The 14,412-nt window shown below is 40.7% G+C and overlaps 1 protein-coding gene across 12 annotated transcripts in view; it reads left to right on the forward strand.

Moving 5' to 3' along the window:
* Positions 1-14,412, forward strand: part of CNOT10 (CCR4-NOT transcription complex subunit 10) — an 83,713-nt gene that overhangs the window by 18,718 nt on the left and 50,583 nt on the right. For all 12 annotated transcript variants that reach the window (XR_010411244.1, XM_064590364.1, XM_064590367.1 and 9 more), the window contains exons 2-5: positions 2,619-2,713; positions 4,939-5,100; positions 9,987-10,137; positions 14,196-14,338. Coding sequence is in view for 11 of the 12 variants with exons in the window: in XM_064590364.1 (XP_064446434.1) it covers positions 2,619-2,713; positions 4,939-5,100; positions 9,987-10,137; positions 14,196-14,338 (551 nt within the window). In the remaining variant the exon portion in view is untranslated. The remainder of the gene's footprint in view (positions 1-2,618; positions 2,714-4,938; positions 5,101-9,986; positions 10,138-14,195; positions 14,339-14,412) is intronic.

Here is a 14,412-nt window from a genome sequence, read left to right on the forward strand (position 1 = left end):
CTATTCCCAAAGTCTTTATAATGATGATGATGGCAGCATTGAATAAATGTGAAAAGGGCTGAAAGATTTATTTTTTTTTAAAGATTTTATTTATTTATTTGACAGAGACACAGTGAGAGAAGGAACACAAGCAGGGGGAGTGGGAGAGGGAGAAGCAGGCTCCCCACTGAGCAGGGAGCCCGATGCGGGGCTCGATCCCAGGACCCGGGGATCGTGACCTGAGCTGAAGGCAGCCGCTTAACGACTGAGCCACTCAGGCACCCCAGGGCTGAAAGATTTAAAGGATTTAACATTTTTTTATGGTCCCTTGAAACACTAGATGCTACATTTTTATCAGCTCTGTAGATGTAGTTACCTTTTATTCTTTTTTTTTTTTTTAAAGATTTTATTTATTTATTTGACAGAGAGAGACACAGCGAGAGAGGGAACACAAGCAGGGGGAGTGGGAGAGGGAGAAGCAGGCTTCCTGCCAAGCAGGGAGCCCGACGTGGGGCTCAATCCCAGGACCCTGGGATCATGACCTGAGCCGAAGGCAGACCCTTGACTGAGCCACCCAGGTGCCCGTTACCTTTTATTCTTACTAACTTTTATAACTTTATTGTCTCCTTTCCTTTAAATAAATAATTAAAAGCTCAGGTATGTTTCTTAGTGTTGAATGGAAACTATGTTTTGTGGCTACTGCTATGTAATTTTACAGAGGAAACTTAAAAGTTTGTGAAAACTGGATAAGCATGATGTTGTCTCCAGAGTGTGATATTATGGTTTAGGTTCTTGTCACTTATCTGACATCAAGGCCTCAAATCCCAAGGATAAGAAAGATTTCTGCCAGCCCCTCTCCCAAAAAATCATCTACCACAGTATATAAATGAGGCTTAGTCCAGAAAGATCTCTTGTGAACAAGAAAAGATGGGATCATTTGACTGCATTGTGCTCACAAATGTTGGGATCAGTGATGCTTCTTCTTTCATGAAAGAAAAAGTATTATTTTGGGATGCCTGGGTGGCTCAGTCGGTTGAGTGTCTGCCTTTGAGTCCCCTCATGGGGTTCCTTGCCCAGCGGGAAGCCTGCTTCTCCCTCTGTCTGCTGCTCCCCCTGCTTGTGCACGTACGCTCGCTCGCGCTCTCTCTGGCAAATACAATTTTTTTTTTTTTTAAAGATTTTATTTATTTGACAGACAGCAAGAGAGGGAACACAAGAGAGGGAGTGGGAGAGGGAGAAGCAGGTTTTCCGCCGAGCAGAGAGCCCGATGCAGGCTCGATCCCAGGACCCTGGGATCATGCCCTGAGCTGAAGGCAGGCGCTTAACGACTGAGCCACCCAGGTGCCCCTGCAAATACAATTTTTTAAAAAGATGTATTTATTTAGTTTGAGAGAAGGGAGAGACTCTCCTGCAGACTCCCCTCTGAATTCAGAGCCAGATGAGGGGCTTGATCCCACCACCCAGAGTTCATGACCTGAGCCAAAACCCAAGAGTTAGACATTCAACCAACTGAGCCACCCAGGCACCCCAGAAAAAGTATTTTTTTTTTTTGAAGCATTTGTCAGAACAGTTAAAAGTGTTGAACTCGAGTAGTTTTAGACTTTATTTAGCAGAGATTTTTGTGTTTACTTTGGAATTTGGTTTTTAAATAAAAAATATCGGGGCACCTGGGTGGCTCAGGTGTTAAGCGCCTGCCTTTGGCTCAGGTCCTGATCCCAGGGTCCTGGGATCGAGCCCCACATTGGGCTCCCTGCTCAACGGGAAGCCTGCTTCTCCCTCTCCCACTTCCCCTGCTTGTGTTCCCTCTCTCGCTGTGTCTCTCTCTGTCAAATAAATAAAATCTTTAAAAAAAAAAATTAATTTTGAAACACTGAATTGTGGGGCAGGAATCATTAATCTTAAAGGGTATATGGATACTTAATCATGTTAAGGAAGCTTTTTAAATGTGTTAATCTTGGCTTTTGGATTTCTAAGCCTATGGAAGTATTCTTGGCCTGAAAATGTTTTGTTTTGTTTAAAGATTTTATTTATTTATTTGACAGAGACACAGTGAGAGAGGGAACACAAGCAGGGGGAGTGGGAGCGGGAGAAGCAGGCTTCCCGTTGAGCAGGGAGCCTGATCCGGGACTCGATCCCGGGACTCTGGGATCATGACCTGAGCCGAAGGCAGTCGCCCAACCAACTGAGCCACCCAGGCACCCTTAAAGTAGTTTTCTAATTGTTAAATGTTACTATATTCCAACTGGGTTATAAACTTTTTGAAGGTATTATATATATATTTATAATCTTTGGTCTCCAGAGTCTGGCGTAATTTCTTGAATATGTAGGACTTTGATATATTGCTGGGGGGCAGATCTCATCTTTTTAAGTGAACACAACATTCTCAGCCCAGGATGGACAGAGCTGTAATCTTTACATAAGTGATGGTGGGTTTTCATTGTGCTTGACCATGGCTAAGGGAAACATTTCTTTAAGTTTTTGGTGGAGTGGCTTCTAACTCACTTATAACCCTAATATGCCATTGTTGTTGAGAAAGCCCTAACTGTGGCACCTTCATTAGGAAGAAGACAGAAGAAAACTAGGGCATGTTTACTGTACGACTTTATTTCTAAACAACTGTAAAACTTTTGTGCTTGCAGATCAGGGAGCAGAGAAACATGAAGGGACAAGTCAGTCCTCTGGGATTACTGATCAAGAGAAGGAGTTGTCCACCAGCGCTTTCCAAGCTTTCACAGTAAGCAGTGATTTTTTCTTTTGGCTCCCATTTTTAGAATCTGTCGAATATGAATCTTTCCACAATGAATTTTTAAATTTATAATTTTTGTTCTGTAATAATTCAAGAATTAAGTTTAGAGAGTAGGTTTAGTTTTAATATTTAAAAAATTAGAGTTTAGGGCGCCTGGGTGGCTCAGTTGGTTAAGCGACTGCCTTCGGCTCAGGTCATGATCCTGGAGTCCCGGGATCGAGTCCCACATCGGGCTCCCTGCTCAGCAGGGAGTCTGCTTCTCCCTCTGACCCTCCTCCCTCTCATGCTGTCTCTCATTCTCGCTCTCAAATAAATAAAGTCTTAAAAAAAAAAAAAAAGAAATAGTAAACCTTTAAAAAATAAATAAATAAAAAATAAAAAAAAATAAAAAATTAGAGTTTAAATATGGTAAAAGGAGTGGGAGTAATTTGAGCCATTACCAAGTTTTTGTGTTGTCATAAACATGTTTTAACTCTTACAGTGTTGTTTTTTGTTGTTTTTTTTGAAAGATTTTATTTTTTTATTTGACAGAGAGAGACAGCGAGAGAGGAACACAAGCAGGGGGAGTGGGAGAGGGAGAAGCAGGCTTCCCGCCGAGCAGGGAGCCCGAGGCGGGGCTCGATCCCAGGGCCCTGGGATCATGACCTGAGCCGCAGGCCGATGCTTAACGACCGAGCCACCCGGGCGCCCCTTACAATGTTGTTTTTAAGTCTTTAAAACTTAGGGTCGCCCGGGTGGCTCGGTCGTTAAGCATCGGCCTGCGGCTCAGGTCATGATCCCAGGGCCCTGGGATCGAGCCCCGCCTCGGGCTCCCTGCTCGGCGGGAAGCCTGCTTCTCCCTCTCCCACTCCCCCTGCTTGTGTTCCTCTCTCGCTGTCTCTCTCTGTCAAATAAAAAAATAAAATCTTTCAAAAAAAAGTCTTTAAAACTTAGATTTGTAAATATGTGGGTCACTCTTTTCAATTCACTGCTTTATTCAGTTCTTTTTCTTGAATATGCTTTAAAATGGAACTCCAGGGGCGCCTGGGTGGCTCAGTTGGTTAAGCGACTGCCTGTGGCTCAGGTGATGATCCTGGAGTCCCAGGATCGAGTCCCGCATCGGGCTCCCTGCTCGGCAGGGAGTCTGCTTCTCCCTCTGACACTCCTCCCTCTCCTGCTCTCTCTCTCATTCTCTCTCTCAAATAAATAAATAAAATCTTTAAAAAAAAAAAAATGGAACTCCAAAGGTTTCTTGTCAAAACTTTAACTTCTCTGACATTAAACAATATGAAAAAAAACCTTATTTGATTATCAAGTTACATGTATGCAGAAGAATTTGATACTGGGCGCCTGGGTGGCTCATTCATTAAGCATCTGCCTTCGGCTCGGGTCATGATCCCAGGGTCCTGGGATCGAGCCCCACGTCGGGCTCCATAATCAGCTGGAAGCCTGCTTCTCCCTCTCCCACTCCCCCTGCTTATGTTCCCTCTCTCAATGTGTCTCTGTCAAATAAATAAATAAATAAATAAATAAATAAATAAATAAATAAATAAATCTTTTCAAAAAAAGGAATTTGATACTTGGGTATTCCAAGTGTATTTACTGGAAATTAAAAATTAGAATAATTAATCATATTACCTTTCTTGGCCAGTGTCAGCTACTATGTCCTACTAGCAATATACAACTATATACATACATGTTTGTGTGTATATAGCATGTTGTTTTATACATGTATAGAGATATATGGTATACCTGTGTCTCTATGTATGTGTCTTATACAAGTATTGGTGTTAGAGTTTGAGTCTTAGGAAATATCTACAATTTTTTTTCCAGCTTTATTGAGATATAATTGACATATCCCAGTTTCTTAATTGATATGAATATTGCTTCATCTAGTCACTTTAATTAGTAGGGGATTTGTAGGTCCTTTTATTTTTCTTTCCTTTTTTTTTGTTGTTGTAGGTCTTTTTAAAGAGTCTTTTTTTTTTAAGTCTTTATTTGTCAGAGAGAGCACAAGCAGGGGGAGTGGCAGGCAGAGGGAGAAGCAGGGGAGCCTGATGTGGAGCTCGATCCTAGGACCCTGGGATCATGACCTGAGCTGAAAGCAGACACTTAACTGACTGAGCCACCGAGGCACCCCTTTAAAGAGTTTTTCAATGAAGAGTGAAATATATTTGGAAATGAATGTATAGTTTTAAAGCTGATAAATAATTCTGTCTGTTTTTTTGTCTTAGGCTGGAAATTATGATGCCTGTCTGCAACACCTTGCTTGCCTACAAGAAGTAAACAAAGATGATTATAAAATAATTTTGAATACAGCAGTGGCTGAGTTTTTTAAAAATAACCAAATGACAACAGATAGTTTGAGACAAACACTTAACCAGCTGAAGAATCAGGTGATATGCAAATGAATTTAGCTATAAAAATACTGTGGTATTCTCTCAATTGTGCAATAGAAATACTTAAGGAAAATTAATAGGACATGTCTGATATTGATAGCACAATTTCTAGTGTATCTAAAACACTTGCATTAATTTTATAAAATTATTATTCCAGGAAATGGAAGGTATGTTGTATAATTTTATTTTCTATTGTATTTTTAAATTGAAAAGAATAGATTAATATACCAAATTTGAATGAGCTTTGGAGTGTTGAGAAAAAATTAAAGTGGAAATATATGAAAAAGCTTAACCGCTGAGATTATCCTTTTTTTATAACTGCAAAGATCTGATTATTTATAATGTCAAATTGTTTTAGCACTTTGGATCAGGACATGATTAATTGATTAAATAGAAGATATTCTGATTCATATATGGTTTGGGGCTTGTCTTGGAACATTGGTCATAACAGCAACATTTCTCACATCACAGAGTTAGAGCTTTGATAGTCAAAAGGGCTGATGATGAGGATGATAATAGTATCAGATAGCAGACGTTTATTGCTTATTATGGAACAAGGCCCTGCTAAGAACTTTGTATGCAGCATGTCACTTATTCTTCCCAGTAGTCCTATGAAACAGCTACTATAATTTTTCTCATTTTACAGATGGGAAAGCTGAGGTACAGATAGCTTGTATAAATTGTCCAAAGACACAAAGCTCTTAAATGAAAAGAGCTCCATCAACCCAGTCCTGTTTGACTCTAGGGTCTGTGCTTCTGATTACTGCTTCATACTGTAGAAGGTCTTAAGACCTTTTTGAGCGCCTGTCCTTGTTCGTGAATACCGCTATATAGTAATCACCCTAATATGTGATATAGTTAGAAATAAGTGACCCCTTCAGGGTCTTCATAATTTTTTATAGGAGTAAAGCTACTTTACAGTATCACCCTAAACGTGGTATTGTTAGAAATAAGTAACCTGTTCACGCTCTTCCTAATTCTTTACAGGAGTGATTTTTCAACCCTATTATAGTTCCTCAATGAAAATGAGAATAGGGGCGCCTGGGTGGCTCAGTCGTTAAGCGTCTGCCTTCAGCTCAGGTCATGATCCCAGGGTCCTGGGATCGAGCCCCGCATCGGGCTCCCTGCTCGGCAGGAGGCCTGTTTCTCCCTCTCCCACTCCCCTTGCTTGTGTTCCTGCTCTCGCTATCTCTGTCAAATAAATAAATAAAATCTTTAAAAAAAAAAAAAAAAAGAAAAAAGAAAATGAGAATAATAGGGGTGCCTGCCTGGCTCAGTTGGTAGAGCATGCAATTTTTTTTTATTATTAACATATAATGTATTTGTTTCAGGGGTACAGGTGTGTGATTCATCAGTCTTACATAATACACAGTGCTCACCATAGCATGTACCCTCCCCAATGTCCATTACCCAGCCCCCCCATCCCCCCACACCCCTCCACTCCAGCAACCCTCAGTTTGTTTCCTGAGATTAAGAGTCTCTTATGGTTTGTGTCTCTCTCTGGTTTCATCTTGTTTCATTTTTTCCTGTCTTCCCCTATGATCCTCTGCCTTGTTTCTGAAATTCCACATATCAGTGAGATCATATGATAATTGTCATTCTGTGATTGACTTATTTCACTTAGCATAATACCCTCTAGTTCCATCCATAGAGCATGCAGTTCTTGATCTCGGGGTCATGAGTTCAAGCCCCACCTTGGGTGTAGAGATTACTTTAAAAAAAAAATAAAAGAAAATGAGAATAATAGCCAACGTTTATTAAACACTTATGTGATTCCAAATTCCATATTAAATGCTTTTTATGTTTTATCTCATATAATCCTCACATTCAACCCTTAAGATAAGTACTTGTTACCTCAGTTATAAAACTGGGATTTAGGGAGCCTAATAATTTTAATTTATATAGCCAGGAAGGGGAGGAGCAAGATTTGAACCAGACTGTCTGAGTTGTTTTGTTTTTTTTTTTTAAAGTAAACTCTGCATGTGGGGTTTGAACTCACGACCCCAAGATCAAGAGTTACATGCTCTACAGACTGAGCCTTCCAGGCACCCCCAGACCATCTGACTTTTGAGCCTGTTTTCATAGCTACCCCAGTCTTCATAAATTTAGATGATATCACATTTCTTTATTTCTCTAGTCTTAGTAACTGTGACTTTATCTGGAGCTCCAGAATCAAAGGAAAGATGATGTTTGTGGATATCTAGTACACATGTCCTATGACCCCATAGACTGTTTCTTCCAGGGAACATTTATTTGGTCTTTGAGCACAAGTTCATCCTTAAAACCCTATTTTAGAGTAAGAGACTCCTGCAAACTTCCTATTAAGCCAAGAAAACTGCTTTTTGAAATCCTTTCACCAGTCCTAATTCTTTTTTTTTTTCTTTTGCTTTCATTCTTGATAAGGCTGATTCAATAATCCCCCTCACGCCATCCAACTCTCTTGCGTTTCCTAGAAGTGTTTGTACCTGTGTCTCCTAGCTTTATCTAAATCACACTTCCATTCAGAGTCTTCTGTCCTTGGCATAGTTACATACCTTTACAACCTATTCCATCTTTATTAATATTTTATCTCATTTAATGAGTAGTTTTTGTTCTGGCTGGGGCAAATACTAGATGTTTTTGGTAAGTCCTAGAAGATGTTGCTGTTATTTATGTCATATGTTCAACCATTTTTGCTTTGTTTTGGTTTTGTTTTTTAAGAAGAAAGAATTTATTTATTTATATTCTTCATTTGCTAGAGAGAGAGCAAGAGAGCACTCACACGCGCACACACAAGCAGGGGGAATGGCAGGCAGAGGAAGAAGCAAGCTCCCTGCTGAGCAAGGAGCCCGATGTGGGACTCAATTCCAGGACCTGGGGATCACGACCCGAGCTGAAGGCAGATGCCTAACCGACTGAGTCGCCCAGGTGTCCCTACTTAAATAAAATCTTTAAAAAAAAAAAAAAACCAAGTCTTAAAAACAGACCCATAGCAGTCCCTGCCATTTGACAGCAAACTCCCAGCGCCCAGCAACTAGTAATCTGCTTTGTCTATGTATTTGCCTACTTTGGCTATTTTGTATAGGTGAATGTTCAACCATTTTTGAATCCAAAATTCCTTAATTTGTCCCAAACCCCCTTTTCTGGCTAAGAATTAACCCTTTCTTAGCTCATTCTCTCTCCATTATATTGCTACCAAGAAGTACTATTTTTCTTAGTCACTTGAAGACTATGACTTGGTAAGTGAAGATTATACAGAACCTGCAAACTCAACAGAGATGCAAGTGCTTGTGGTCAGAGAGGACCAGTTATTAACATTTGAACCGCCCTGTCAAGCTCACCATGTGGATGACGGAAGTCTCAGGTGTCTGATTACAAATTGCTCTGTCATGAACCTTCTGCTTCCTTGCCATCAGCCAAACCAAGGTTAAGTTCATCATGTATATCAAAGTCCCACTGCTTAATATAGGGAAGTGTCAGTCTTTAGAGTTAATTATTTAACATTGCTTAATAATTTGTTCCAATCTTTAGGGGCACCTGCGTGCCAAAGTTGGTTGGGAGTCCGACTTTTGGTTTTGGCTCAGGTTGTGGTTTCAGGGTCATGAGATTGAGCCCCATGTAGGGCTCCAAGCTCAGTGCAGTGTCTTCTTAGGACTCTCTCTCCGTCTCCCTCTCTCCCTCTCTCCCTCCTCCCCATGCACTCTCTCTCTCAAATAAGTAAATCCTTAAAAAAATAATTTATTCCAATCTTAATAGTGGCAAAGAAAAATTAGTTTTAATACAGATAGATTTCCAGTTTTGTGTGTTAAATGAAATTACAGAATGTTTGCAAAACTTGATTAAAATTTGCAAGCCTGGGGTGCCTGGGTGGCTCAGTCGTTAAGCTTCTGCCTTCGGCTCAGGTCATGATCCCAGGGTCCTGGGATCGAACCCCCATCGGGCTCCTTGCTTGGCAGGAGGCCTGCTTCTCCTTCTCCCACTCCCCCTGCTTGTGTTCCCTCTTTTGCTGTGTCTCTCTCTGTCAAATTAAAAAAAAAAAAAAATTTTGCAAGCCTATTCCTACAGCTTAGGGAGGGGATATGCAGGTAGTCATTAGCTTTAAAATGCAAAGTGTTGTGATTTTTTTTATCTGGTATCAGATGTGAATGTTAGTGTTTTAACAAAGCCATTAAAAGCCTATTTTTGTTGTTTATTACTTTAAATATTTTTTTTTTAGTTATATGAACAAAACCTGAAAATAAGAGGAATATCAGAAAATATACTCCCTAGCTATAAAGCCTTGGGCAAGATAATTAAGTTTTTTTGTGCTGGTCTCCTTATTTATAAAATGGAAATGATAATATCTATGTCCTCAAGGTATCTTGAGGATTAAATGAGGTAGTCTCTATAAAAGGTTTAACATAGTGGGCCTGGCACATAATTAAGTAGTAGGCTATTGTTTATTGTTTAAATTTTACTTCAGTTTTTACAAAATGAAATCAAGGTTATTTATACATATGTTGTGTGTGTGTGTGTGTATGTATAAAACATAGTGCATACAGGAAAGGTCTTTTGAGTTTTGCCTACTGCCAGGGAGGCTAGAAAGTAGGGGACCGTCTCGGAAGCCATATTGGCAGTTAAAACATTGACGGTATCTTCACAGTGGCAAGGAAGAGACTTGCCTTGCTTTGTGCTAGGTACTACATAAAGTCCATGAAAATGTTTTACTTAATGGAATTTTATTATGAATAAAATAATTTTGAATATATGAGAATTAAAATCTAGAGGTCTTGTTGTAAATGGAAAAATTCAGAATAAGAAATGTTGGCCTATGTTTCTGTTTATTCATATAGATTCTTTCACTTTTGCTCTTTATTTTCTTACTGTTGTGAGAACAACAACGATCTTTGTTGATTGTTTCATAGGTCCACTCGGCTGTTGAAGAAATGGATGGATTAGATGATGTTGAGAACAGCATGTTGTATTACAATCAGGCAGTCATTCTTTATCATCTGCGGCAGTACACAGAAGCGATAGCAGTTGGTGAAAAACTTTACCAGTTCATAGAACCTTTTGGTATGTTCTGTAAAAAATTTCCCTATCATCCGGGGACTTGGGTGGCTCAGTCAATTAAGTGTCTGACCCTTGATCTCAGGGTTGGGAGATCGAGCCCTCTGTTGGGCTATGCACTGGGCACAGAGCCTGTTTGGGATTCTCTCTGTCCCTCTCCTTCTGCCCCTCCCCACTCTAAAAAAAAAAAAATTCTCCCTATTTACAGTGGCCTCTGGTACTTTTACGTAGTTAACCTAAATTAGGGAGTTGTCTGTTAGTATTTAAAGAAAGAAAAAAAGCTGTGTAGGTTTTCTTAATAGCTAGAAAAGATAAAAATGACATTTTTAGATGAACCCAGGTTTTCTTTTAGCATTTCCTCCCCACTCAATTTTTTTTTTTTTAAACATCTCATCTACTCATTTGAGAGAGAGAATGAGCAAGAGAGAGAACATGAGCAGGCGGAGCAGGAGAGGCAGAGGGAGCAGTAGGCTTTCCACTGAGCAGGGAGCCCGATGTGGGGCTCGATCCCAGGACCCCCGGGATCATGACCTGAGCTGAAGGCAAACACTTATTTGACTGAGCCACCCAGGCACCCTGCCCACCCCTCAATTTTTAAAAATGACTGTTAGAAATGATGTTTCTGATTGGAAAGACTTAGTGATTTTTGTTTTTCTCTGCTCTTTGAATACCACCTAGTGTACCCAATCCATTCTTACTTGAGCAGTGTATTAAGGAGTGTTTGGGGATGTTAAGGGACAGTGAAATATTTTGTCCATTGCCTCACTGACGTTTTTGTGGGTAATCAAAGAATAGATAGTACAGACTATGCTAGCTTTTTTGGTATCTTAAGTTACTTATCTTACAGTTACTAGCCTTGAATAAGTATAGTAAGAAAGGTGAAGGCAAAGGAACAAAGAGGGAGCAAATAAAGCAGCAAAGGCAGACTCAGGAAATGGTTGTTAGAGAGGGCTGTTTGTTTCCAGCCCACAAGCAGTCAGATTTCAGTTGTGATTCACATTTTTGTCTTTTTCTCTATTACTTTCCTTTAAATTCAAAACACTAATGCCGATTCCTGATTTATAAACGCCTGATTGCTGATGTGGTCCCCACAGGACAAGAGGTGGAGTGTGATGGCTCCTCTGTGGGGCTTTGGGAAGAGTTACAGGGTCCCCTTTTGCTGCCAACTGTTGAACAGCTGCTTGCTGTGGATCCGGGGGGGCATTTTCAAGGTGTTCCTCTTCTGTGTTGAGGGCATGGTGGCTGGACAGATTGGGCAGGAGAAACACCAGTGGTGAAGATGGGGTAAATTGTGACCTTTCCTTTTTATAAAGCTGGAAATCAGAATTATACTTCTAGGATGACACAGATGTGTTTTTCTGTGAAGTGGGGGGGGGGGGGGGGGCGGGAGGGTTGTTTGTTTTTTGTTAAGTAATCTCTACACCTAAGTGGAGCTTGATGACCCTGAGATCAAAAGTCACACACTCTACCAACTGAGCCAGCCAGGTGCCCCTGTAAAGCTGGTTTTTAGAATTTCTGAAACAGTTCATGAAATCCTGTTAATCTATACTGTGGCTGAGTATGGAATATAACAACCAACTAGGTAGAATTCAATTTTTTTTTTCTTCTTTGGAAATTATTATTGCTCTTTTATTTATTTTTATCTTTTATTTTTTTTAAAGATTTTATTTATTTATTTGACAGAGAGAGGGAACACAAGCAGGGGGAGTAGTGGGAGAGGGAGAAGCCGGCTTCCCGCGGAGCGGGGAGCCCGATGCGGGGCTCCATCCCAGGACCCTGGGATCATGACCTGAGCCGGAGGCAGACGCTTAACCAACTGAGCCACCCAGATGCCCCTATTGCTCTTTTAATTTATAAGTAATTTCTACACCCAACATGGGGTTCAAACTTAGAACCCCAAGATCAGGAGTCACATGCTCTTCCAACTGAGCCAGCCAGGCACCTCCATTATTGTTATTTTTAAAAACGTTACTATTTGAGGGATGCCTGGGTAGCTCAATTGACTGAGTTTCCAACTCTTGGTTTCAGCTCAGGTCATGATCTCAGTGTCCTGCGATTTAGCCCCGCGTCACACTCCATGCTCATTGGGGAGTCTGCTTGTCGATGCTCTCTCTTCCTCTCCCTCTGCCCCGTCCCAGCTTGTGCACACTTGCACTCACTCTGACTCTCTAAAATAAATAAATCTTTAAAAAATAAAAATAAAAATATTACTACTAGGTTCTTCTACAACATGTATTTATTGAGCATATACTGTGGACCAAAACTGTCCTGGGAAAGGGCGCCCGGCTCAGGTCATGGTCCCTGGGTTCTGGAATCGAGCCCCGCATCAGGCTCCCTGCTCGGTGGGAAGCCTGCTTCTCCTCTCACTCCTGCTTGTGTTCCTGCTCTTGCTCTCTCTCTGTCAAATAAATAAATAAATCTTTAAAAAAAAAAATGTTCTGGGATGTGAAGATAATGCAGTGAATGAAATAAAGAAAGTCTTTACCCTCATTATGCTTATATTCTAATGGGAGAGAGAACAACACAATAAATATATATATTCTGAGGTAGCTGAATGCCATGAAGAAAAGCTAAAGTTGGGTAAGAGGATAGAAATGGATTGGGAACCTTATTTTTATTTATTTATTTTTTAAAGATTTTATTTATTTTTTTGACAGAGAGAGACATAGCGAGAGCAGGAACACAAGCAGGGGGAGTGGGAGAGGGAGAAGCAGGCTTCCCGAGGAGCAGGGAGCCCGATGCAGGGCTCGATCCCAGGACCCTGAGATCATGACCTGAGCCGAAGGCAGACGCTTAACGACTGAGCCACCCAGGCGCCCATGGAACCTTATTTTTATTTTTATTTTTTATTTTTATTTTTATTATTTTTTTTAAGATTTTATTTATTTGAGAGCGAGAGAGAGAGACAGCTAGAGAGGGAACACAAGCAGGGGGAGAGGGAGAAGCAGGCTTCCCGCGGAGCAGGGAGCCCGATGCGGGGCTCGATCCCAGGACCCTGAGATCATGACCTGAGCCGAAGGCAGACGCTTAACGACTGAGCCACCCAGGCGCCCGGGAACCTTATTTTTAGATAAGGCAATCAAGGAAGGCCTGGGATAAGACAGTATTTGAAGAGACCTGAGTGAAGGTAAGAGGTGAGCCACATGGCTCTTGAGGAGGAAGGCATTCCAGCCAGAGGTGATAGTATATGCAGAGAACCTGCAACGAGCTTGAGTTTAGTGAGAGGAACAGCAGAAGTCCGTTGGGACTGGAACTAGGTAGGGAAAACAGAAGCAAACGAAGTTGAAAGTAGTGAGGGGCAGAATAGGTAAAGTCCTGTGGCCTAGGTGAGGACTTAACTGTTTTAAGAGTGGTGGGTGACCTTTGCGCATCAACCACCTTGATTTTAGTTTTAAATGGAATCCACTCTGGCTGCTGTGTAAAAGCAATAATGGAATCAGGAAGACTTGTTAGGAGGCTCTCTTAAGGGCTTTTGAAATTTCTGTTCTTGATTTTAGCATTTTTTAGACCTTATTTTTCCTTTTTTCTTCTGAAAGGAAAAGAAAATAGTGTTGTGATATACCAGGTTACCCTTCCTTTCTTTTTGGGCTCTTCTTCCTTCGAAGTCCTTCTTAGAGTTGGAAGGAATCTCAAAAGATCACCTGGCTCACCCCCCTGCCTTTAGGCAGGTGAAGTATTCTCCCCATTTTATAGGTCGGCCAGCTGAGGTCTAAAAATTAGCTCAGTGATGTGTAGAGGCCACATATCTAGTAAGTAGCCAAGCGAATACTGGAATTGAGGTTTCCTTCTTCCTCAAGTAAGATTCCTCATTTCACGTGTTGGTGTTTGGTAGATATTTTGTCAAAGGAGGATCTGTCACTAGGAACCCTACAATGAGAGGCCTTGAGATGCAGAATAGAATAGCATTGGTGGTATTGTAAGTTTTCCATTTGTGGCTCTAGGTGATGAACAGTCATTTAAATAAAGACTTAGTCTTTGCTCTTAACTTTTTGGGGAGGAGTGGTCTGAAATGTTCGTTTCACTTTGGATTATAACTTTTCTTTTCCTGTTTTTTTTTTTCCCAGAAGAAAAATTTGCCCAAGCAGTGTGTTTTTTGCTTGTAGACCTATATATATTAACCTATCAAGCTGAGAAAGCTTTGCATCTTCTTGCTGTCCTAGAAAAAATGATTTCACAAGGCAACAATAACAAAAATGGGAAGAATGAGGTAAGTGTTCTGAGGTGATCAGATTAAAATTTGTGGTTAATATTTGGAGTTATTAAATATTTTAACAGCTTTAT

Source organism: Mirounga angustirostris, unplaced genomic scaffold, assembly GCF_029215605.1.
Source record: "Mirounga angustirostris isolate CCGP_5_RB_7025 unplaced genomic scaffold, mMirAng1.0.hap1 SCAF_1, whole genome shotgun sequence".
NCBI lineage: Eukaryota > Metazoa > Chordata > Mammalia > Carnivora > Phocidae > Mirounga > Mirounga angustirostris.